Raw genomic sequence first — 26,706 nt, forward strand, 5'->3', positions numbered from 1 at the left:
AATTTTGAATAACTCCCACATTTTTGAACCAATTCTTCTAAAAATTAATATGTAGGTGCACATAGACCACATCTCTGACATATATTCCGGTTTTTCGATACCCTCAAAATTTTGGATTTTATAATTATCTTCCCAAAAAAGTCAGTTTTTTGAAAAAAATTGGGCCAAAATCCAAAATTAAAAAAAAAATCGAGATAGCCATTTGATAGACACAGTAGAATCACGTATAACCTTTTTTGTTACGTCTTGATTCCTTTAAAATTGAAGGTTTTAGCGGCGTTTGAAATTTTGCCGTTTTTGAGGCGAAAAATGGCGAACATGACGTCACTAAAACGTCAATTTCTCAAAAAAATTCCAACGGATGTCGCTCAAATTTTCAGGGATTGTGTCAAATTGATGTATGATAAGGTACTTAAAGTTTCACGTCGCTGCACTGGCGTAACGCGTTTAGAAGTTATTACCGAAAAACGGGAGGGGGTCAGATTCTGCCCCCCCCCCCCAGCGGGGCGCGGGTTAATGAAACATGTCAACTCACAATACTTTTTACAGGGTATCAGATGCCATTACAAAATAAGAGCAATGCGAATCTTACACCTTGCAATGTTTAGACTTTTGGACCGTCCTCGACATAACATTTATAACAAATGAGTCGAGTATCCATATCCAGCATGATTGTGCATACTGCATACTTTTAAGCATTAACATTGACAACAACATGTCTTCATAAACTTCAAACGAAGAACCTACACTTACTGTTTCCTTACATATGGCGTGACCTGATATCCAACAAAATATTTACAAATAACATGCAACAAAGACATAACACAAACAACAATGTTTATCACGGCCAATTGTCTGTTCTGCCATCGTTAAATGGACCAGTCTCCATGTTCACAGTTGTGCCATTTGCTTCGCTTTTGTAACCGCTGTTGATCGTGACGTTAAAAGCTGAGCTGACGTTTGTTATAGATGGTCTACCGGCCGTTGCATTAGTATAGGTCGCGTGATCAGGTGACGGGTTATCTGCGATCGTGTGGTTCGCTGCCGGAGTTGACGGTGCAGACTGACAGTAGAAGTCGGAACAGGTTCTCTTCCTGGCCGCAGTTAGAGCCTGCTGCATCCACGGGTTCTCGCCGACATCCGGGGACAGCCTGTCGAAGGGAGACCCAGGTTGGCTGTGATCAGAAGGGCTCGAATCATACATTCAATATCATGAACTAATAAAAGATAGGGTGCTCGGGTAAACATAAGGTGGCAAGTTGACGCGCTGGGACAACTTGACAAGTTGACTAAGTTGACAAGTTGACTCACACATAGAAAGTGTGTAGCGTCATACCATTCAAATATTGAGCACCCAACAACACTATTCAGGGTAAGACAGGAGTATGGGGTCCGGTGAACTTGTGAAAGTGACACACGATCTTGACAATCCATCAACTCCATCGCAATTGCTTTTATATGTGACGCCTTGCATAACGCGATATTATGGATAGCGGATTGCCAATTTCGTATAATGTTGCCATTCATTTCCGTTATTGCCCTTGCGTTTTACCTTTCTACGCATAGTCATATTATCAGGTAATTACTTTAGCAACATGTTACACTAACTCGCTTTGCAACGTCCATGCCAACCAACCGTGACATATATTATGAAACGGTTACTCACACTGCGTAGTAGAGCAGAAAGCTGTCGCGGTATGGGGACGCCTCCACCTGGCGCAGTGCGCGGCACAGCTCCCGCTGCAGACACTCCGAGGTGTCGAGCTGTGCCAGCTCCGGCAGCGCAGCTCCCAGCTGGCGCCGCAGCTCGGCGGGCAGCTCAGCGCCGGCAGCCACCTCGGCGTCGAACAGGGACCTCCTGCGGCGACCAGCTGCCAGCGGTACTGTGGCGGCAGCCGGCAGCAGCGCCAGTGCTCCGATCAGCAGCGCGCCCTTGTAGAAAAGCTTCGCGTAGTCGTCTTTGAACTGGTCGTAGAGGACCTCGCGCACGAGGGTGTCCCGCACCACGCCGACGGGCGGGGCGGAGCGTGCGCCGGGACTCCGCTGAGGAGCGCCATAGGAGGGAGACGGCGGGTCGGCGGCGGGACTCCTCGGAGCGCCGTACGAGGATGGAGGACTGGCCGGCGGGTTCCGCACAGGAGATGACAAAGTGAAGGTCTGTGTGTTCTGAGGAACGGTTGCCAGGAAAAGCTGAGGCGTTGCCGCCGGTCTTCTACCCGGGAACGGCGGCGCTCTTGGTCGGACCGGACGGGACACCTCTCGGATGATGGTGTCTTTCACCAGACGTCCCCTCGGTGGGCCCTTGTGGTGGTGGTGCGGCTTCTTGCGGGGCCTAGGACGAGGACGGGGACTGAACACGGCCACCGGCACGGCCTGTACCAGCTGGACGGGGGTGGCCGGCACTGGCGGCGCCGCCGCTGGTGGGTCACGAGCTGGCGCTCCGTACGACGACGAGGGTGGGTCACGGGGAGCGTCTGCCGGTGGAGCTCCGTACATCGGTGCTGGTGCTGGTGGGTCCTGCGCTGGCGGAGCGCCGTACATCGGGCTCGGAGGGTCTCTCGGGGGAGCACCGTAGGTTCTCGGTGGTGGGGACGGTGGGTCTCTTGCCGGTGGCGCTCCGTATGATGAGCTTGGTGGATCCCTAGCCGGTGGTGCACCATATGTTGAACTTGGTGGATCCCTTGCGGGTGGCGCTCCATACATCGAACTTGGTGGATCCCTAGGGGGCGCTCCGTACGTCCTTGGTGGCGGCGCCGGTCCTGGAGGATCCCTCACCGCATCTCTTATCCCTGTGCGTCCCACTGGCGCGTCTGAAGATGGGAAAGTGCGCGTTTGTCCCTCATATGAGGTATAGGTGTCGTCATCGTCGGCAACGTCATCATCAGAGGCTGGGGAGGCGCTGGGAGGATCGCTGCTGATGGGGTTCCATCCGGGCTGGTCAGAGTTTCTGCCACCGCCGTAAGAAGTTGGAGGATCCCTGGGAGAAGAATAAGACGATGGAGGATCCCTGGGAGGGGCGTATGAGGACGGAGGATCCCTGGGAGGAGAGTATGAGGATGGCGGATCCCTCAGCGGGGCGGAATAGGACGCGGGTGGGTCCCTCTGTGGGGCGGTATAGGACGATGGAGGATCCCTGGGAGGGGAGTAAGAAGATGGAGGATCCCTTAGTGGGGCGGAATAAGACGCCGGTGGGTCCCTGAGAGGAGCAGAGTACGAGGACGGTGGATCTCTCGGTGGATCTCTGGGGGTGGAGTAGCCCCTGCTGGGAGCCAGTGGTCCTATAGGAGCTGGTGGATCTCTAGCTGCCGCTCCTCCAGCTATGATGGTAATGCTGCTGCCCGACCCGGTGCTGTCCCGGGGCCGCTCAGAACTCAGTCCTCCGTTCAGTCTGATACTCGTGCCGGACCTTCCCCCCAGCTGGATCGAGGCGTCGCCCAGGGAGATAACCACACCTGAGTCGTCCTCCTGGTCCCTCTCCCGGTCCCGTTGACGCCGGCCGGAGTCGATGCCGTACGGAGTGATGTAGGTCAGCTGTGGTGTGACCAGCGGGTTCCGGAGTGGCGTGGAGTAAGACTGGGACACGGGCGTGGCAGCGGCGGGGCTCTGTAGTAGATAGGCGCCGACCGGGGCTGGCAGGACGAGACTCGGCTGCGGGACGGCCTGCTGCTGCTGAACGGCAGTTGTCTGGACCGGAGCAGAGACGTAGGTCTGAACTGGAGCCGCCGCGGCCGGTGGCTGCACCGTGTAGGTATAGGTGACCACTGGAGCCGCCTGCGGACGAGTGTAGGACGGCGCCGGGGCCGCCGCCGGCGCCGGGACGGTGACCGGGGCAGCGGCCGGCGGCTGGACGACATATGACGTCACCGGGGAGGCAACACTCGTCACTGTCACAGTCTGAACCTGCAGCGGGGCGGCATAGATCGGCAGAGGGTCTCGTGGTGGCAGCCCGTAACTCGAGCTGAGAGTGATAGGCTGTGCGGTAGTCACGGGTGGCGCCGCCTGCACGGGGCTCTGAGAAACAGGCTGCTGGTATAGTGTAGATGGCGCTGGCGAGCTAGCCGCTCTGGTGGCGCTCGTCCCACCACTCGCGGCGGAAGAGGTGGCCGCGCCTGACCTGGTCCGCTCGCTGAGGTAGCGCTGGATCAACGTCACCAGCTGATCACTGGAGCTGCTGGTCCCGTAAGTAGCGTCTGCCACGGCGAACGGCACACTCGGTGGTCCATACTGATCGTCGAGAGTCACAGGAGATATTGTCACGGGAAACATCGACGCGCCTCGATTCGGCATGGTATCAAACAGAGACGGTTTCGCTGACTGATCCGCCGTAGAACTTGTGACGTCCGTTGTGATTGATACGGGCCTGGCTTCAGACAGCGTCTCTGTGAAACCACCCAGCTCTGCCATCTGGCTGATGAGAGAGTTGGTGTCACGAGGTGACCGGAACCTCCGAGCGTCAGTCGGACCGATGGTGCTGACATCTGTCGGCTGCACTGCTGAGCCATCGGGCGGCTGCTCGGCAACCGACGGGGCAGCAGCAACAACGACCAGCAGCGAAACGATTATTCCTGTGAAAAATAAGGTGATAGTCAGCTGAGAGAATACAAATGTGTTATGAAGCGGTTTAATCGTAGTATTTTGTGACAAATAATCATTTTCTATGACATTTAATCTTTTTATCCTATCTATTATTTTCAAGCGACTGTAGAGACCGAATCCGTTATAGGTACGTACGACCTTTTGATCATCTTCAATCATCGTCGTGTCGCGACTAATTGAGCGATCATTTCACAGGAAAAGCAAGTACCTACCTAAGTGCGCCGTTACGAGAGGCGACACTTGGTATCCCATTTCAAAGTTCCATGCCAATCGATGACCTGGTCAAGTCAAAGGTCCAGAGGAAGACACCTGTTATTTGGTAATTAGCCCTCGCCGGCACAGGCCATTTTGAGTCCTTCGACGGCACAAGGGGGGGGGGTTGGTATGACCCCCCCTCGCGACCTGACCTTCAGGTGACCTTGACACCCACCCTAATGTATGGGAGCAACATCAAATCACATGTTTGAACGTTTGAAACCACGAAAAGCTTGCAAACGCGCGGCTAATGCGAGCCGACATACGCCGAATCGCGATTTCGGCCAAACATGGTCTCGGAAAAGAGGTCATAGGTCAAAGGTCATTGGGGTCAGGGTCATGAAATGTTCAGGGAACGTGTAAAATTGATCAATGCGAGGGTACTGAAAGTTTCGTCGCGATCGGCCGCCTTTTACGCGAGTTATTCGCGAAAAACCTTAGGGGGGGGGGTTGCATCAACCCCCCCCCCCCCGCCTGTGCCGGCGAGGGTTAAAGGCATTGCAAAGAAGCGCGGTATTTTTGGATCTGGTAGAAGCTTAGAAATTTAGTAGGCCAGTACCTAGCCTGATAAGAAAATTCAGCTAAACTTAAAAGACATTGTTTGAGTCAAAGGTCAGTTATACCAACTTCTGTTCTATTTACATATAATACATATATGTATTCTGAGCAACCGTGTAAAAGCCACCTTGGGGTTGGTGCTAGCACCCCAGACGTTTTTCGTAAGTTATCGGAGCTCGCGCTGGAGTTAGAGAGATGAAAGGTGTCAGACCAGACATTTGATTCAATTGGGATCGTCTGCTACCAACTGCACTTTCAGGTCAGGTCAGGCCAGGTCACTGACCTTTGACGTCATAAGTGTACCTATGTATGGTCCACAAATGTCGTAAGTTTGCGATACTTTCTGTGTCAGGGCACATATTATTACCGATATTAGACGCTTGTACACAGAAAATACCCCACCCATGTGCTTCAAATGGACGCGAACCCGATACAAAACAAATTCACATTCTCAAATCGTCCTCTTTACTATCACCAGAGGCAAACACCCAACCAATTACCTCCAAGGCCCTCAATATACCCAACACCTACGCGAAACCCTCCTCCCCAGGCGTTTGGCTCACCGTTCATGGGCTCCGTTGCCCGACGCGGGCGGGGTGCGTCGTTTTGCGGCGCGCTGCACTGCACGTCCGTCGTCGCAAGTGCGCCACTATGGTCTCCGCCGAGTCGGCGGCGCACCGGCCGGCCGCTGGCGGCGGTAGAAGAGTCGTCTTCTGACCCGAATCTGTCAGGGGCCTCCGTCATACTCGGACACGGTACGTGATGTTATCTGAAGTGCGTGCTGGGGTCGGCCCCTCGGGAGGGGACAGGGCTCGTCCCGATCTGCGCCCAGGTTCATGATGACATCCCTCGCACAGGCATTCAGAGAAAGTGTTTTTCTCAAGAGCACTCATGGAGGTTGACGTCGGCCTTCTGAAGAGATTAGAGGGGAATATGGTTCAGAGCTTGGTGGCTGTCTGTCTGAGGCAGAGCATATACGTTATCATCGAAATCAGATATGAGTGATCTGCTTACAAAGAGCGTGGATTCTTACAGTGAAGATGCTCGCGATTGTTACCTACGATTCGAGATGTTCCCTGTCAGTTCTGTCATCTGGGATCTCATTTCTAAAGACAGTACTCAAATTTTGGGAATATTTTCCATATTGTTATATAAATATGTGCCTGTGGAAGGGGGTTATACAAGAAGACTGTTGAAAGGATTGTAACGCCTTCTACTCTTCTAGTACATTTAGGAAAACAGGTGAACACGATTTATACCAAAAAGCCGAATGTAGCTCACCCTTTTGATGTGGTTCAACTCAAATTGTCGTGATAAGTGTCTTTTACTGGCGTACGCCGACATGTGGAGGCATTTGTCTCTAGCTGCCCCTGCCCGGAACATAGCTGTCAGGCATGTATTTGCCGCACTGTGTTACGTTAGCTGTTATTCTGCAATTTTTGTTTCATTATGAGACGGTAGGACATCATCACCGTTTTTAGTGTGCACTCTGAACGACGTGCCAAATCGCATGATTTGCAATGACCTGCCCATACGATATAATTTGACCAACTTAGTTTTGACCTGATCGGCTTTAACCTGACCTTGACCAATGACCATAGATAGACGTTCTATGGTGACTTTTCAAACAAAAAACAAAAAATATATAACTTGACGCGCCTTTCCATGTTCAACATAATGGGGCAAAATAGTTGCTTTACAACAATTTAGGACGACCCTATTCATAAATACATCTTTTTCTAGCAATTAATCTGGTCCAAGACGTTCACTGGATGACCTAAAACCCTAAAAGGGGTGTAAGCCGCTGCGTATCGCAACGATACACATGCGTTTTTATTTACCAAAATTATAGCTCAGTTAGAGGCGGAATATCCAAAAAGGGCTTAGAAACAACTTTCAGATTTGACCTTATTTGATCTTGTTTGATCCGACTTCTTGATATGCTGTTTTAATAAGCATGACTTTGGCCGTAAATGGGCCTATCCCGTGGCTGATATAGTGAACAAATTAAATAAATGAACTGCTCTGCACCGATCTTAGCGCTATCAATTCGAGTACCTACGAAAAGTACTCGAATAGTTTTGCCAAGCTACTAATAGTTTGCTCTAAAATGAACCGCTCATTTTCATTTTCCTGTACATACAAGAAAGCCAAGCATCGCATGTCGCAGTCTCTCGATACAGAGTTTATGTAATGAAAAACATTTACGGAATATCCATACTTGTCATAGACAAAGCCAAAATAAAACTTTTATTGTCTCTTGTTTATAAGTGTAATCCATAATTTTGGTCCCTTGCCGACTAACTAGTGGGTATTCAACAGCTAACCTGGTAAATTTTGAAGTTTTACCTTTTAGCTATAGACGACTTCAAGAGTATAACGCAGAGTGACAGCTCACCATCAAGTTATGTATTATTTACACGAGTAAAACAGCATACAATATTTACAACTGGGTCAAATCGTTGAGGCGTCCCTGACTAAAACTTGAACAATAAATACGGCAAGCATGCTAAAACCAGATAAACATACACACCCTCTCACTGATCACACAGAGCACCTGTAACGCGCCATACACTGTAACGCGCCATACACGCGCCATACCATTATCCGAGTGACACTCAGAGGCGTGTGGATGTGACTATGAGGTATGAAATGGCACCCGGGAGGGTATCATCACACCACTAGCGCAAAAACGCAGACTCGAAACCTGATTACATTCGATTGTTGGTGTCGACAATATATGTAACTACCTATCTACTGAAGACATTTCAAAAGTTGTGGTAAATGTGGTAAGCTGTGGAGGATTTGATGACGTTTTCTAATGAGAGTATTTATCTACATTGACATTAGAAAAAGTGCTATGATCTGCATCCTAAAATGAAAATGAAAATGATACTTGGAATCTGTAGGTACTTGGAATAGATCATTATTATTATAGTGTGTTTGGTGTGTGATATACTTATATGACTTCACCTGTCATTGGGCCAAGCCTGTTGGTGATTTGCGCAAATACAGAAATACAGAAATACAGAATACGTGTAACGGCAGTGGAAAAAAAAACAGAAAATCACGTAGGCATACAACAAACGACATGATACAGAAGAATCCGTTCGACCCCATAATTATCAACCAAATCGCTCCAATCTATCGGGGTATGTTTGCACAAATACCAATGTGTGTGTCAAGTAAATCGACAAAGCCACAGAGCTCGTCCCACCCCTCGCTAGTCAGTTACACGGTACACCCTGTCAAAACGCGACCAGAGTTTGTCGCTCCGCTCGCCAGGGTGGCAGGGCCGTCGCTCTTCCGACCGCCACGTCCGGTTTCAGGTCAGAGGTCATCCGCAGCCGTCGTGACCCGACTCGACCTCTGACCCGGCCCAGTCACGACATGTGGAGCGGCCCCGGAACAACGAGCAGCGAAATAGCGCGGTAAGCAGCGGTAAACGTGAGAACGACCCAATGCATATTGGTGGGTGATTTGGAAGCCTTAACATATTGTGAGCACTGACTGAGTAATATTCAGAACAACAAGCTGATCTACTTGAGTGAACATACGCCTACCTATGTGAATATGAGACAAGCATTGTAATACAGTTATCCATTTGATGAGTACACCGTTGGTGAAACGCCCTACTTCAACTGAACCTTTCCATCGACCACAATTGCAACAAACCTGCTCAGCAGCAACATACAAGCCTCTTGAAAGGTTCACCAGCCGATAATCTGACTCATATCCATGAATGACACTGGCTCGGAACGATTCGCGGGTCAGTCCACTCGCCCTGCCCCCTGCCCCGACCCGCGGCGACTGGGCGGGCTGGCCTGATGACCTGACCACTTCATCGTCAGCGCTAGCGAAGGATGCCGTCTGTCCGCCGACGCAGCTCCCCAGTACTGTGTTTCTGATTGGCTGCCACCGCCGCCGGCAGCAGAATCTCCGTCACAACTGAACATGGAACATTCTCGATGGACTATGGCCTTTGTCAGTTTCGCGCCTGAGCCATCAGCCGTCTGGCTCCCCTCGTCCAAGCTGAAACAGGAAGGAGCTTGTTAGAAGGTGGCACTCACTTGTCTTTGAAGAAAGTGGCATTGGAGTCGATGATGATAATCTACAGGTCACATTATAAAAAGATATCATTTAGTTCCATATATTGTAGGTAGTATATGGAAAGATAACAATGATGTAAAACGATTTCGAATGATATCGGAAACAGCCTGGCAATTGAAATCAGGGTGGACAAGAAAAGGCGATTAACACAGGACATGCTTCCCCGTGAAGATATCCCAGTAGCCCTTCTGGCCCCATCTGCCGTCCTCCGATCAGCGGTGACGGTGAAAGCAGCGTCCAGCCGCCCGCATACGATGCGCTCGGACGTAACACGATACCGTGTCGGCGCCGGCCTCGCCGGGGAGAACGGGAAAGTTTTGGGGAGAGCGAGGGAGAGAGAGGCACTGCGCCGGGGTCGCGGCCGATAACACGGCTCACTTAACCACGGGATGGTTTCCCATATCGATAGAACATGGTAATTGGTAAGATGATATGCATCGATACAAGAAAACCGTGATGATTGGAATGATAGCTTCCCATCCTATTGGAAGACGCACGTGATGATCTATGTCATGAGCTGACTACCGGAGATGTGATATCTTAGGAAAACGTGACTGAAGGAGAGAGAGAGAGAGAGAGAGAGAGAGAGAGAGAGAGAGAGAGAGAGAGAGATAGAGAGAGAGAGAAGATAGAGAGAGAGAGAGAGAGAGAGAGAGAGAGAGAGAGAGAGAGAAGAGAGAGAGAGAGAAGAGAGAGAGAGAGAGAGAGAAGAGAGAGAGAGAGAGAGAGAGAGAGAGAGAGAGAGAGAGAGAGAGAGAGGAGAGAGGAAGAGAGGAGAAGAGAGAGAGAGAGAGAGAGAGAAGAGAGAGAAGAGAGGAGAGAGAGAAGGAGAGAAGAGAGAAGAGAGAGAGAGGAGAGAGAGAGAGAGAGAGAGAGAGAAGAGAAGAGAGAGAGAGAGGAGAGAAGAGAGAGAAGAGAGGAGGAGAGAGAGAGGAGGAGAGAGAGAGAGAGAGAGAAGAGAGAGGAGAGAGAGAGGAGAGAGAGAAGAGAGAGAAGAGAGAGAAGAGAGAGAGAGAGAGAAGAGAGAGAGAGAGAGAGAGAGAGAAGAGAGAGAGAGAGAGAGAGAGAGCGTTACAGAACAGGCATGCATTGAAAGCACCGTGACCCGTACCGCTTGCAATTTCCACTCGGGCCTCTGTCAGTATCCGCGGTCTATCAGTTGGGCCTCAGCCGATAGACCATGTCATCTAGGTTTAGGCATGGTTTAGGTTCATTCCAGCTAAAGCCAGCCTTGCCTTGCCCTGAAAGTGATGCCTTGAAAGCAGGAAAGCAAACCTACATGGTCATACAATCATTTTCATGACCAGAGCCCATATCAGCTGAGCTCGTGCTCCGTGTGAGACAGACATTGGCCCCGCTCGAACCTACGTCAGCCGGCGTCGACCTGAAGCCCACCGACTCGATCCATGACAGCCGAACAGTGGCGGCAGTTAACCCTCGCCCGCACATGCCATTTTCCCATCCTAGAACGCACATGGGGGGTGGTTGCCACCCCCCCCCCCCCGCGCCATTTCGTTCCTGTTGGAGATAGAGCTTAGCAGTAAGGACCAAAAAGATTCTTTGGGAAGAGACGAATCCAATGATACCCAGTTTTACCTTCTCAGGTCAGTCATTGACCTTCCAGGTCAGGTCAAACTAAAAAATGTTGCTGTTTTGGGTCACCATTGGATATCAAGTGCGCTGCTTATCAAATACCGATGACGATGCTGTTTTCTGGTGCCAAGCCAGCTAGAACCTCTTTGTCACACTATCCGACCAGAATTTTGCTGCTGAGGTCATTTCAGGTCAAGTTAGGTCAAGGTCAATTATAGTGTTTGTATGTCTGTGTGTGTCTGTGTGTATACTGATGTGTGCACCGATTGTTTTTGGGTCCATATCACATGAAATCATGATCTGAGAAGCTTTTACCAAAAATGCAGTCAAAAAACTTCACAAAAAGTAAATTCAGCTTGCCTAAAACGCAATTATCTTAGATGACCTAGGTTGACCTTGACCCTGACCTTGACCCCTGTACATCGTCGAACAACATGTTCCATGATAGGTGGGAGGTAAGACTGGCAAAAAAGGCCGAAATCAGGGTGTCAAAAGCTCACAAGGCCCATGGCAAACGCAAGATGTTGAGAATTGGCCATTTGGGATGACATGACCTGAAAAACAAGGTCATATCTCCGAAACCAAAAATCACAGAAACTTGAAATTTTCAGTGGACATCAAGAAAGGATAGACGAGCAGCTATACGAAAAATCAGCCTTCTAGCTCTAAAAATGTTGAGTGCAGAGCAGAAAGACTGCCTGGGGGGGGCAACCACCCCCCCCCCCCCATGTGCGGGCGAGGGTTAAAGTAAAGTTCGTGACCAGCATTGATGAGCGCCGCAGCCACAGGGAGCTGTCACCAGCTGCGACAGGCGATGGACCATAAAAACAGAGCGGCTCGCTAATGTCTTCACAAGCGCTCACTGCCCTTTTTCATCGCAGAATCAATCAGTTTTCAGCCGGTTTTTGCGACTGAAACCCTCTCTCCTAGATGGGCGTATGCGTTTCAGCACATTTGCAACCACTTTCACTCGTTCTTGTTGCTTTGTTTCGTTACTGTTTGCTGTGATGTTCGGCGAAGCTTAGCGAATGAAAGGGGTTTTCTCTCTGTGACGGGGAGCACGTTCCAAACGAACATGGAACGTGACAACCAGGGACGGTCAAAAGAAACAATGACAAAAAAAGCTGCAGAACCGACTCGGTGGAAGAATGCGTATGCAGGTAATTAAAGGCAAAGTGGCCCGGATACAAAAAAACTTCATTCAAAGAAAATTGCACCGAGACAACGTGAGACAACTAAGATTGCGCTGATGTGAAGACAAAACATACCTTGAACAGATTTTTTATCAACAACAAAAAACGACCAGTTATGAATTGGGCTTATGTTATGAAGCAAGGAACGATATAGGGGGATCGGCTACCCTACCACTTCTATGTAAGTTGACTGAACTTGCACTTCCTTTGTAATTATTTTTCCTCTCACACGCACACACGCCCGCATACACCGAGGACCTCATCGTTTGTCCTCACATGAGACCCCAAGAACCCGACGACGGACGGGAAGTTTTTAGTCGAAGGCTTCTCTGGCAAAAGATCCCACTAAAACCAGTCACGACGTCCCAAGTTCTGTATCTAGTTACGATCTAGGGCAAGAGGATCCTGTCTGTCGGGAAGCCTTCATCAGGAGACCTCTATTCAATACTGAATATACGATGGGCGTGATGGATCGGCTTTTTAGTCTGGAGGGTTGCTTTAAATTAAATCATTTATGAATCAAAAACACACATTTGCTTGGACGCATAATTATTTAGACTTACGTTTTTAGGGGACCTCAATCTGAATCCAGTGATCGAATCAGTTGCCTAGCTACAACAATCTAATTTCTGATTCAGATAGATAAGGGGCGATTCACAGCAGCATTAGAATCTTGCCCGTGGTCAGCCCGACGTTCCTCATTCATAACGATGAAACAGATAACTACTAAGCCGCGTGTTGGAAGTCCCTGGTCCGTCACCGTGTGTCAACACTCCATCCGGCGGTCGCGGATTACGGCACGGCGACCTCAATAAAGTCCGCGTCCGGTTCACGCCTGCTCCGAATAGCTTGTGACGAAAGTGAAACAGGGGAACTGCCGCAACCGAGCCTTGACTCATCCCTGCTATGAGACAGGTTGCGAGGGGAGTCGGCAGAGGGGAACGCACGCCACCCATCGCTCTCCGCGTGGTCGCGGCCGCGGGGCGAGAGGGAAAGTGCGCTGGAGGCCGCGCTTTAGTGCGCCGCGCGCGCACCATGCGGGGACGGCCGACCGCACCGCACCGCGCCGCTCAGAGAAAGTGTCTACGTCTGGCTGGAGGGAGTCAGCTGTGGCGATAAAACGGTGGGCATTGACCGCTTCGAGACCTTCGTCGTGGTTGAAAGGCTGATGTTTTGGATCCATTCATGAGTGGCTGCTTTCCCCTGACCCAGCGCTGATGTTACTGATAGAGATCCGTCTTCATCTCAGCCGTTAGATCTGTTACTTCTTCACCGATGGGATTGCCACTGGTGCCAGCACGGGAGGAGGCTGACCAAAGAAGCATATTCGCCACATATCTACACATGTCTCTTTGCGGCACTGAGCCTTGCCTGCTGAGCTATACGCATTACGCATCCGCAAAACTGAGTTCTAGAGCTTAAATTGTCCTCTTGGTACTAAGCTGCATGAGCGTGAACCGTTCCTCTGAAAGGAATCGTTACATGTAGTGCATGTACATGTAGTTAGCTGAAAAATCGGGCCGGACAAAAGAACACGAAATTTCTTATTTCCTTACATGCAGCCATTTCCGTCTGAACTTCTGGAGCAGGGTCAGCGAGGGTGGGTCAGTAGGGGAAAAAAGTTTCACTTTCTCGCTCTCCCTCCCTCCCCTCGCGAGGTCTCCAGCCGTCGGGCCCTAGCCACAACTGACCGGCGTGCAGTGCCCCGTGCAAAGCTGCAGCAGCGCCTTTGACACGCCGCTCTGCACACACGGAGGCCGCCTGACCCACTTCACCGAGCATGGGACACTTTACAGCGCACCTTATGCCCTGCGATCGTAAACGACAGCACGACACTGGGAAGTTTGTGTTCAGCAGATATATGTATCCTGTGTGATCCGCTCTTTACAAGAGTACTTGCAATAAGCTGCATTGAAACAAGCCTGGGGATTAAAGATATATCTTACCATTACCTCTCGTTATTGTCAAAGATGGTAGGTTTAGGCACACTTGAACGTCAGAAGTGGCATAAGGAAGAAACAGTAAAATGTGTTACGTCTTTGTCATCATTCCGGGAAACATACATGATGACTAGGCATTATACATATAAGATGTTAAAAATTGTAATGCTTAGGGCAGCATGAAGTATGTGTAATGTATAGCAGTATATATGTAAGGGCCATATGTATAAAATCTGAACGCGAAGAGACTATGCATAGCTGAGGGCTTTCAAGAGAGTTCAGGAACCCAGTCCCAATTTCGTGGTGGTAGCGATTGACTTACTATGAGAGGAAGGTGGTGACCCTGCTGGCGACGCTGGTGACTGTGTCGCTGTCCTGCTGCGTCATGAAGTCGCAGAAGATCCTCTTGGCGCAGGGTCCCTGGCTCCACCGCTGGAAGCCCTCTTCGCGCAGCCGCTCGAGGAACTGGGCACGCAGGTGGTCCTCCGCTTCCACCAGGTTCTCCAGCAGTCCGGTGACGCCGGGCTCGTCCAGCGAGCGCCTCCTTCGGCCAATGATGTAGTGCGTGTTGTTGTCCACCGTGTTGGCATAGACGAGGACGCTGAGGCCTGCCAGCGCGCCGGCACCGGCCACCAGACCGCCCACCAGCAGCGCCTCCTCGCCGCCGGCCTGTTTGTCGGCCGGCTGGTCGGTCGGGGCGGAGAAGCCCAGCTCCTCCTTCAGACGGTCTGTGGCGTCGCGGAACGGCTGGGTCACCGGCCGGGTGAACTCGATGACGTTCTCGCCCAGCTTGCGAATGGGATCGGTGATGGTGTCGTACAGGGTCGGCTTGCGGAAGCCGTTCTCGTCGTACAGGTACGGGTCGTTGTTGTAGTAGGCCGGTGCGGTTGATGCCGGCGCGGACGGAGCGCTTGCCTGCGTGGGAGAGGCTGGAAAGCGGTCCTTCCGTGAAGTGCTGCCGAAGAGATTGCTGAGGAACGAGAATGGCCGCTTCTTGCGGAGGACCGGCTTCTTTGTCTGCTGACCGTTCGGAATTGGCACGGGGATGTTGACGATCGGCCCTCCGGGGATAGACTGGAACGCCATCTGCTTGATCTTGAACTGGTCCGGGTTTACCGGTCGACCCGAGAAGGGATCCACAGTGTCCTGGAAGTCGGCAGCCGCTTGCGGAAGGTTGTAGGATCCCGGCGAGAGGATCTGACCCGCGGGACGCTCTGTCGCGCTGCCTGAGCTGCTGGACGGGAACCGGAACCCACCCGAGGATTTGGACGGAACCGACTGGAACCGGTGCTCGAACTGTGAGCCGTGCTCGAACTGTGAGCCGTGCTGAGACTGCGAGCCGTGCTGCTGGCGGGTATTCGTCGGTCGCTGGAAGGGCCCGAAACCGGTCTGTGCCTGGTTTCCATGCGACACTTCCGTCTGGGCGCTGTTGCCCGGGTATGAGGCGGTAGGAGCCTGAGGATCTGTGGAGTAGTAGACATCAGACTGTGTGCTGGGACTGTAGCTGTACTGTAGCCTCCTCTCCGGCGAATACGAGTGCTCGGACTTGCTCGACTGCCGTCGCACGGGCTCATTGAAGTTCGTGTCGAAGAACGCCTGGTACACGGGGACGGTGGTGGTGACCTCAGGTTCTCTGGGAGTGGTTGTGTAGCCAGCGCTCTGTCTGTTGAAGCCAGGGTACCGGTTGCTGGAGGGTCGCCGGGTCGGCGCGGCCACGCTGGGAGCCTGGACGACGTTCAGTCCCTGACTTTTACTGTGACCCGAGTACTGGTAACCGCTGCTCACCGTGGCAGCCGTCGGCCTCTGCTTGGAGCCGTAGTAGGACTGGTAGTTGAACGGCGGCTGTGTGGTGGTTTTGACCCGGTTGAAGCCGAACTGCGCGCCGCTGCTGTAGCTGAGGATTCTGCCCTGCCGCACTGACGAGGCCGTTTCCGTCGCCGGCTTCGACTCCAGCGCGGCAGCCTGCGGTGGCGCCGGCAGTGGCGGCGGAGCCTCATCGTTGCGGAAGAGCTTGTTGCCGATGACGCGCGCGTTCCGCCACATGGGCTCGTTGCGCTCCTCCTCGGTCTCATGCACGCGGACACCGTACACCACCGGCACACCGTCATCGCCCACCACAGTGATGCCCTTCTTGGCGTTACCGGTAAGCAGACGATCGGCGCGGTTGTTTCCCTTGACGAAGGCGGTGTCAGAAGAAACGACTACCTCGGCAGGGACCGGGATCTGAGCCGAGCTGGCAGCGGCGGCGGCAGAGGCGGCGGTGGCGGTGGCGGCCAGCAGGGCGGCGCACCAGAGCGTTACGCTCGGTGTTCGTGACATGACGCTCCGCAGATCTGTGGGGCAAACGTCACGGGTCAGCGGTGGTCGACAGATGCCCAGAGCGGGAGCAGATGAGAGCTGCGGTCGCCGAGACAGATGTACGGACGGATGAGGCAGATGTAGGTACAGATCGGATCAGTCAGATAGACAGATGAGCCATTCAGTCAGACATCTGACCAGCTGCTGCACAGTCTGATGGTAACACATCATATCATTAGTCATATGGATCCTTATACCCTTCTTTGCATACGGATTGTGACAAATGCATGACAAGTACATAACAGATGATTGATTATAATCACACTTAGGGAGAGTGGGGTAATTTGGCCGCTTTTTTTAGAAAACGATGTAACTAAAAATCGACAATACCTTTCTGCATTTTCTCAACGCTGACAGGTGTGGTATACATTTTACTTTCCTGGACAGTAAACTTAAAATGATAGGGTGACTACTTATATTGAAATTGTGACGGATTACAAATGTCTGCAAATCGGCCAAATTGCCCCACTAGCAGGGTTATTTGGCCGGGGTGTGGGGCAATTTGGCCGGTGTTAGTTTGAGGCCATGATTTTTGTTATCGGCAAGTCAGCTTCACATTCAGCAATGACGCGTGTCCTACGACGCATTTGAAGCATTTTGGAGGTTGACTCAGCCGTCTCAGGGGTCGAAAATAGTCAAAATAGCGGCTCTAGATGTGATGACAGTTTTTTTTACGAATAACTTTTGAAGTAATCAAGCTAGGCCAAAACTAAAAATACCATCGTAATTCTCTCGTCATTCCGCATCGAAACATGTATGTGTTGACCTCGAGAGGTCAAGGTCAAAGGTTGGCTTCAGGTCACGTTACCTCAGGTCGCTTGACCTCAAGGTTACGTGAGATCAAGGTCATCATGTATATCATTCGATGCGCCTTGACGAGCTGAACACAATGAGACCATTTGCGCGGCTGAATCTTTATTCTGTTGGGATTTATTAGCAAAACAGCGTTTGGTTATATTTGATGACGTCACATGCCCTTACAGCTGTCCAATAGGAAATAAGGCATCAAGGTAGTCTAAGTTGGTCATGAATTATGTCCTTAATGGTATAATTGACCGTGACAACTCGCCCGTCCCAGCATAGTGACTCTGAGCGCACCGGGCCCCGCTAGTCCCGGCCAAATAACCCCACATTGCCATTCTGAAAATTTTTGTCTATAAAGTCGTCATGGCTGTACAGAACTAGATGAAATTGCTCTTGGAACCGCTGAACACCCTCAAGAATGGCGGTATAATGTTGAAATTCGCTTACAGCCCAAATACTACATGTTATACAAATTTTTAAACGGAAGTAAATGTTACCATTTTCTAACGAAATTCACGTTTTATTAATTTTGAATAAAACTAAGAGGGGAAAGTTTTGACATTTGTTCTCTAGTTATTTCTGCCGATGACAAATGAATAGAGACTAAAGTTATTTCATTCACTTTTATCAGCTTTCGTACAGGTGGGGGCGGCCAATTTACACCACCCCAAATTACCCCACTCTCCCCTACTGGTTTCAAGAACCCTCGTTGCAACATTTGCACACAACACGAGGTCAAAATTGGAATTATAGCTGGCATTTATGCCTACATGCACGGGCAAGTACGTATAACATTGTTCGTCGAGTTTTGTCTAGAAAAGCTGTGGATAACTCTCGCTAAATATGCATCTAGCGTTTGTTCAAAGATCCACGGTGATATCTATTTCAAAACAATTTAAGCTTAATATTTATGTTATATCTACTGTTATTTGTGCCGGCGGCCGCTCTTGTTTATCGACAGCAAAAGACATAGGTGTCATTGGTGTTTAAACAATAATCAAGACAGCTGGACAAAGCTGAAGCACAACTCAGTTTTCCAAAGGCTTTCATTAACCAGCCGTTTAATTTTACACTTCGTCTTCGCTTGTTTCTAACGCCGCAGGTATGCCTAGGGCCCTAAAACATCCGACAGTGTGTGCCTGGACAGGCGAGTGCCGCCGCCCGCTGTGTTAGAGCGGAAACAGCTGGGCCGCAGTGGGTCACGCCGAAAACAATGGGCGACGTGCGAGCTCGTGTACCGACGGACTACACAATGGTGGCGGCTGTGTACATGGACGTTTAGCAATGTCAGCCGTGAGTCAGCAGGTGATGAACAAAACCTGCATTTGGGGCTATAAAATTGCAGAGTATTGCAAACAATGTTATGTTTTTAGGCATTAGCCTGTGTAACCTGTCTACATAGCAACTGTGTTTTGCGTGCGGAAAGCTTTCCAAATTAGATGCAATTGGATAAAATGATGTCACTGCAACACCGGCACTAGCATTTCTCCTGCTATCTGCCTCTCGGGAGTCTATCTCCCGGTTCTACTTTTCGCTGACACATCCATCTTCGACAGTCCGTCCTCAGTCCCAGCCGTGAAACGGAGACACTTTTATCGGCCAGGTGGCAATTGAGGCCAGCGCCGGGCGCCGGTGGGATGACACGACGCTCGACGTTCGTCGTGTCCGGCGGCGACGGCCCGCTTCCACCTCTGCGAGCGGCCGAGGTGGCCTTACTCGGAGTACATCGGTGGCACCAGGGTGTGGGCCGTGAGAGTCGAGTCCTGTGGTCGTATTGGACGAGTCCACGACCTCTTTACTCCAAGTCCGCCCTCCAGACTGAAATTAATGAGGCTGGTTTTGACCCTGCCCGGATAACGCTCCAATTAACCGATGAAGCTGTCACTTTTATCATCTTCACAAAAGAAAGAAAATTGGAAACTCTAATGACCATTTACATTTCATTATTGTCCTCCGTCGCGCACATTGTGTGGTGGGCAGTGACGAATGGTTTGGGCCGGGTTAATGTGCGGTGGATTGGTGGGGACGTGCGGCACAGATCGTCCGCCACTTCGGCTCGGTTAAATGGCCACTTTCACAGCGTGCCAGTCCACATCTGTCACTCACCGTGCACCCCGGGAGGCTTCCCATTCTCACTGTTGTTTCCAGTGAAGCTTGGTAATAAAACACGCGTGACTAGTTGGTATGCGATGTGAGGCACTAAAGGAAGAGAGAGAAGGAGAGTATGAAAAGACGAGCTAGCTCTAAGGAAAAGAATGAAAAACTGAGAGAATGATTAGAGTTTCAAAAAGGACAATTGCAGTAACGGTCAGCAGGGTGCCAGGGAACAAGGATAAACGTTGATGTTTTCCAGTCCTCTATATCGCACACCTCTTCCACACCTTACCAGTCTGTCTCCCGGCGTCCAGACTCCGGACCAGTGACGTTTGCCGTCGGCGCCCGCGGCCAGTGACTGGGTTTCACGGGCGCGGCACTACCCCACTTTGGCACCGCGCTCCGCCGTAACGCGGTCACTGCCAGAGCAGAGATCCGCCACCCGCCTCTGGGTCATACGCGCGGCCTTCGCAAGAGTGGGCGGCGCACTTTGGGGTAAGCTGATCAGTGTTTGCGAATGGATAAAGAGGGAAGTTTTCCTGCCACCAGTTTCATGTAAGGTGTGACGTTTTCGAAAGCTTAATTCATTGTTAGTTATGGCCGGTGGGTATGAGTTATTTTGCAATCTTACGCAAGAATCAATCATTGCAAAAGCCGCTGGCGTCACGTGGTTATATGACGGCAGTTGGTTCCACTTTGTCAACAGATGCATGGCGCGGAACTGTGAAACTTTCAGTAAAAATGCACAATAATTCCCCAATGTCGCTCCTGTCTTTCCCCTTTTGTACGAAAGGAACTTTTTTGAGATTATGGATAAATAAGCACAAGACAAAATTATTGACACCAAATGATACTTTCTACTTTGAGTTGCTCTCAAATCATCAAATGATTGGCTTCTCTTTATCAAATTATTAGTTCTCCTCAAATGCTTAGCAGCATAGCACTTCGTAGGATTTGCCCTTAAATAGTCTTTTGTTTGGCGTTGCAATTTCTGATTCCTTTTTGTGTACCCCTGCAGTCTTCGCTACCACTTGGTCTAGCGCTGCAGTCTCTAGTTATCTTCTTGTGATTAATTGCAGTCTCCGCTACCTCTTGGTCTAGCGCTGCAGTCTCTGGTTCTCTTCTTGTGATGCACTGTAGTCTCCGCTACCTCTTGACCTGGAATTGCAGTCTCTCATTCTCAGCCTGACATTGTGTCGATTTCTTTTTATCTGGCGGAACATTTTTTTCAGCTCTCAGTGGCTTGCATGATGTGTCGAGCTTATCCCCACAAATAAGAATGTGCAAATAATAAGAACTAGTGCAAATAAGGGTCTCTTTTTTCCGACCACTCAGAACCGGGAACGTTCTGGTGTACTCTATAGGTAATATAGAATAAATGAAAAACCTGGAGCAAACACCTTTTTCTGCTGTTACACTTTTACGATCGCAACAGGTGCTTTCCTCCCTCGGTAAGCCAACTTTACTGTCACGGCATCAGATTTAATTGTTAGATTATCCTGTTCCCTACCCTGATACGTCACAGGGTGGCGCACTTGGCTACGCGCGCCTAGGAACAGAGAGAAAGTGACTATGTGCAAACTCCGTGCAAATGCGAGCGCTTTGGGGAATGCAGTTTTGAAAATGGTGCAGGACTTACTCATTGGCACTTAAAATATTCGAAGTGTTCACTTTCAAGCATTGCTTCAAAAGTGGATTGCGATGAAATGCGATCATCACGCAACTAGAATTTTGTTTCATACAAGAATGGCAGATAAGCGAGAATATGGTCAAATTTTTGTTGCATTTTTTTTGTCTCAGTGAAATGTGCGATATTATCTTCAACATGACACTCAATTGTCGGCATTGCGTATAAAAGTCCACCCAGTTGGCAACCTTGGCAAACAGACGGATCCAGCGCAGATCGGTTCCGAAGCTCTCTCCGGGCCCGGTTCCGGGTCACTCCGGGAGTGTGCCGAGCTCTGGAGGAGGCCGGGGAGCGGCCGGAGTCCGGGACCTGCCCGGCGCAGTGCCGAGGAGTGTCGGTAATGAGATGAGTTCGATCCAGGTGCGGTCTCTGGGTGGGTGGTGCTAGGCGCCCGTGGCGGCGCGGCCGGACGCAGCTCGGCTTTCTCCCGGCTCGGCCCGGCTGGGCAGCCCATTAGTTGAGCCAAACTGACGGAGACATTGGCACTGAGCCAGCCGCGCCGCGGGGAGGCGGCACGCGACCGACCGCAGCTCGCACAGCTACTGAACGGTCAGTGGACGGTGGTCAGCGGCCGACCACAGCTCGCTGTCGGACACACGGTGGTGGACGGCGGTCAGCGGCCGGCCTTGTCGAGGACGGGCCCCGCGGCCAGCTTTGGGAATCACCCTGGGAACCGGCGCATACGTGGTCCAGATTTTACCACAGTTTTACCATATCCATCAGCTTCACCGGAACAAAGAGAGAGAATTTGATATCACAGCTGTATCGACTAAATGGTGTGGTATCGATGGAGCCAGTTGTCATTAGTGCCATGATACATCATCGCTTAAATCTTCTCTCGCCTATTGAGTGTCGCGTTGCCAGCGATGCTTTCTCCGTTGACTGGTCTCACGGGATCCCGCGTGAAACGAACCGACGGCCATGAGAGCCGACAGCGTGGGTGCCCAGCTGAGGTACCGGCGCGGCGCGGGTGTGGTCTCCAGCACAGATTTAGAGAAACTGGTGGGACCGCCCAACTCTCCAATACCACCGACAATTTGGCGAGTTATGTAGGAAATGCATTGCCCAAATTAGTCTTGAAAGGATTGCAGGCGTTTTACCAGGAGGTAAAACAATAATTAAACACCAGTATAACGCCTTTTGGGGCGACTAACGGAGCGAGCGAGAGGGTGGGCCTTGCACGTGCGAAATTGCGAGGGGGTACCTCCAACTGACTTGTGCACGGCACCCTACTAACTGGTCTCTAGTGATGTGCCAAATTTGGGCACAATCGGCCCAGCCGTTCTCGAGATCTGGAAGCGGCACCCTGCACGTGCGCACGTGCAAAATGGGTCCCAACTGACTTGTGCACGGCACCCTACTAATCGGTCCCTAACCGTGTACCAAATTTGAGCGCAATTGGTCCAGCCGTTCTCGAGATCTGGAAACGACCCCTGCACGTGCGCACGTGCAGCAGCACCCCAACTCTGGCACATGTATATGCAGTGCCTAGTGGGTGCCTACCTACATGCCAACTTTCAGCGCAATCGGCCAAGTAGTTACCGAGATATTGCAACAATTACAAAAGTGACACCTCTTCGTTTTGCACGTGGCACGTGCATAAGGGGTCACCCACATGCATCGGGAATAGTCCAATACTTGGTAGAAGGAATGAAGCTACCCTACAAAAACTACCGCGTGTAAATCGGTCAAGTGGTTGCTGAGATATAAGCCTCGCAAAAGCGTGACCACGGCCGGCCGGCCGGCCGGCCGGCCGCTCATACTCAGAAATTTCCGTTAAAGGTAGTGTGCCACCTTTGAAAGATTTCCCATTTTATTTTTCCTAGGATAAGAAGCTTCTGTTTTTACCTAATATCGCAAAAAAAAATCAAAAATGGGCCTGGAATAGTGCCTTTTTCGCCTAAAAGTTTTTCGGTTTTTAGATATGTATAACAACTGTAGTGGGCTCACCTGCAAACAGGCGTCGGGCAACAATCGCGAATGCGGCGCACTTGTGACAATAAGCAAAGGTCATTATAGTGTTACGACCATACGACGTACGGGAATGAGTTATCAGCTGTCTAATCGTAGACAACACAATGTCGAGCCTTAAACTGTAAGCCCGTATTGGTATTGTTTCTTTTATTTGGCTGTCGAACATTATTTATGGTTTGAAATATGATTTTATGTAAAATAATTGATATGAAAAAGCCGTCTTATAAGTAATGACCCCATTTCACCACACGCAAGTGGCAGAAATGACAATGATCAGCTGACGCATTTTTCTTGGCCGAAGTCAGAGCGCGCGGCCCGACGCACCACGCGTATTTGGAAATTCCGACCTCGACGAGCATCAGAAGCCACCTAACAGGCGTGTTCGAAACCGCAGGAGATGATGAACGGGTTTATCGAAACTTGATTGGATGAGCATATCGGTAATAGCGATTTCAGTGTGTGCATTTATTGTTCATAGTGGTGTGAAATGTGGTTGGGGTACGACCGACAACCCGTCGGGGCGAATTTCGCACTGGGGTACTCAAAATTTGAAGAATTTAAGACGTTTCCATGAGTTTTGAAGGTATGGATAAGTTCTAAAAATCCGGTTCTCCTTATCTGGGCCATTAACTCCATACGGTCCAAGAAAGCTGGCACACTACCTTTAATCTAAGGAAAGACTACGCTCGCTTCGCTCGCTCCGTAAAAACAGTCAAACGCTGAGATCTCATTAAATTTGGTCTGAATAGAGCCTGGCAGTGTGTCGCGCATTTTTGTAAACACCGAGCAAATTCAACTTGAACCAATCGTACACGGCAAAGAAGAGCCATTAGGCGCACAATGCTCCTGCTGTTTTATCACATGCCTATCTGTCAGCTCAACATGGTAGTAAAAGCGTTGTTTTCATCGATACAAAGTCATAAAGAGCATGACATCTCTTTCAAACCCAGCGACATTCGGCAGATGTGGTCACGAGGGTGACCTAGGTCATCTCAAAACCTCCCTAGTTCACAGAGCCCAGGTTCGGCGGCCTCTGAAACCATGTCCGCTCCGGTCTGCCGCTGGCCAAGAGAGCGACAGACGGGGTTCTTTCCAGCCGCATAATGGGCAGCTCGACTTCCTGTGGCGCGGTCGGCTGTCAGCGCGCAGCGCGGGGTCACCGGTTCGGGGTCAGAGGTCAGCGCCGCGTGTCACCCGACACGGCGACCCACAGAGGAAGTGACAACGCAGACAGCCTGCCGATCAGTCAGAGCCTACAGTGGGGAGACGAAGTTTGGAGATGAGGATCCTTGACTAAAGAATGAATGAATGAGGGGTGTTGTGAATCTGGTTATTTTGTGAGATTCGATTACAAAGCCGTTTATCAGGTAATCAATTATTCATTGGTTCTGGCAAATCAGGGTCAACTAAAGAGAAATTAGGCTAGTTTGTCAGATATGATAGCTACTCAAACGTTGACGGATGGGAGCTAGAGTGATGTAGGTTTAGGAGGTGTGGAAGCGATCACACCTTCAGTGTCGCTTTCTCCTTAGCGCACGTCTGGGAAACAAACATGAGAAGATCATCAATTGATCACCACCATTACGTGAAGACTACTCTTCAATAGCAGCATAATATTATTGAACAGTGCTAATGTAATGCAGCATCTATCCATTTAGAGTCCAGCACGTTGATAATTCAATTCGGTCTCATTTCATCCCACTTACTCTCATTAATGACGTCAGAAGAAGCATGAACCAGCAATAAATGCTGGTGGCGTGCCAACAAGAGAGCAGGACTAAACAGGTTTTACATGGATGTCAGCCAGCCAATAAACCGCGACTGGAGAGCGAGCACCAGTGAGGACTCAGGTGGCCCCGTTTTATACGGACCGGATCTGAGAGTGTATGTAGTTACCTACACATTGGTGCCAAATGTCGAACGGCATGCTGGTTACAGATGGAGATAGTGGTGTGAAAACAGTAGAAGAGAGAGGGGGGGGAGAGAAAACAAAAAGAAGGAGAAAGAGAGAGAAAGAGAGAGAGAGAGAGAGAGAGAAAGAAAGAGGAGAGAGAGAGAGAGAGAGAGAGAGAGAGAGAGAGAGAGAGAGAGAGAGAGAGAGAGAGAGAGAGAGAGAGAGAGAGAGAGAGAGAGAGAGCGGAGAAAGATGAAGTGAAAGATAATTAGGCGAGCCCATGTCAGAGAAAGAGTTTCTTTTATTGTCCTTTCCGGCCAGAATATGGCTTCGGTGGCCCAAATTGTCCGGTCGTAAATTGTGATACAATCGTGTCCGTCAGCCAGGTTAGGACTCAATCGAAATCCCCGAGATGAAGTCTTCTGGGTAGGGACATTGTTTGATGAACTTGGACATGAATTGTTAAATAAAGGGATAAGTAAAGACTGTAGATCCGCGGCTGTAAACGCAGAAGTTGGTTTATCACATTATTTGAGCCACTTAAATTTGAGTTCGTACTCTGCCGTTATCCCAACGCACCCCCGATAGTCGATAGTCGCCTGTAGTCGCTAGATATATCGATCTGGTTTCTGTGTAGCTTATACGGCCGAGTACACACTGGCCGTATGATGACGTAGATGCGGCAGCCTTGTGCAAGGCCAGTCTCCGGTCAGACAGGTCCTGCAACTCTGACCCGCCGCGACCGGTCAAACCGGAAACAATGACTCAGAGGCACATGTGGTCACAACATTGCTCGACGCGACTGACAGGGAAGGGGACAGGTCTGCGAAGTGAAGGTGAAATAAATGCGATGCTGCAAAGGTCACAGTATTCTTGTACGGAGCGTTTGATTGCAGAAGAACTGACTGGACGGTTTTGAAACAACTCATGCAATGGGCTGGAGTTGCGTGTAGCTACTAGCTATGCACTGCATCTTACACAATTTGATTAATTTTATTTCCCGCAGCTCAAAGAGCATGATGAAAGTGAACAGGCGGAAAGCCCGGTCGTGCCGTGCAGCTTCTGTGCCAATTAAGGACGCGCGCCGCCCGCTGAAGTGTGTCGCCACCCGGCCACCTCGACCGATCTGGTCCACGCGCGCCGCGGGGGGCTTTTCTCTCGGCAGGTCCGATCGGCAGTCGCCGGCGGCCGCTCACCAAACAGAAGCCGATCGGATGACCCACTGGGCCTGCCGACGGCCGACACGACCTGCGACGGACGCCGGCTGCACGGACGCGGCGGAAACGGGTCACCAATGAGTGGGCCTCCCGGCCTCCCGGCCTTCCGGCTGCAGCTGGCGCTCCGGACAGCTGGCGACCTCAGAGCTGTCGAGGTTTCTTAGATGACCTCACAGTTCACTGAGTATCCAGGTGAAACAGATCTTTTAGCTGCAACAGCGATAAAACCATAAAAGCAGTGAAGAAGGTGTACTGTGTAGGAAAAGCAGAGTTCCATAGAAAGATTGTGAACCAGCACTTTGCACATTCGGCTGACTGAGTTTTCCCAGAGGCCATAGAATCCACGCTGGGTGGCTGTCACGGGTAGTGGCTGAGTCCAGTGGTCAGTAGCGTGAGATCGGCCACTCTCGGACTTTCACTATTGAGCCCGAAT

At 50.7% G+C, this 26,706-nt stretch overlaps 2 protein-coding genes across 2 annotated transcripts in view; both read right to left on the bottom strand.

Moving 5' to 3' along the window:
• Positions 1-299: 299 nt before the first annotated feature.
• On the bottom strand, positions 300-6,250 carry LOC122394355 (formin-like protein 20). The gene is made up of 3 exons (XM_043391188.1): positions 5,973-6,250; positions 1,667-4,565; positions 300-1,151 (listed from the first exon to the last, which is right to left on the bottom strand). The coding sequence occupies exons 1-3, from the start codon at positions 6,151-6,153 to the stop codon at positions 842-844; spliced, it is 3,390 nt and encodes a 1,129-aa protein (XP_043247123.1). The 5' UTR covers positions 6,154-6,250; the 3' UTR covers positions 300-841.
• A 1,546-nt stretch (positions 6,251-7,796) lies between these two features.
• Positions 7,797-26,706, bottom strand: part of LOC122394364 — a 29,547-nt gene continuing 10,637 nt past the window's right edge. Inside the window, exons 2-3 of the mRNA XM_043391200.1 lie at positions 14,568-16,578; positions 7,797-9,441 (exon numbers count right to left, since the gene is read on the bottom strand). Of these exons, the coding sequence (XP_043247135.1) occupies positions 9,180-9,441; positions 14,568-16,564 (2,259 nt within the window). The 5' untranslated portion in view covers positions 16,565-16,578 and the 3' untranslated portion in view covers positions 7,797-9,179. The remainder of the gene's footprint in view (positions 9,442-14,567; positions 16,579-26,706) is intronic.

The sequence above is a fragment of the Amphibalanus amphitrite genome, unplaced genomic scaffold (assembly GCF_019059575.1).
Source record: "Amphibalanus amphitrite isolate SeventyFive unplaced genomic scaffold, NRLGWU_Aamphi_draft 000587F_arrow, whole genome shotgun sequence".
NCBI classification, from domain to species: domain Eukaryota; kingdom Metazoa; phylum Arthropoda; class Thecostraca; order Balanomorpha; family Balanidae; genus Amphibalanus; species Amphibalanus amphitrite.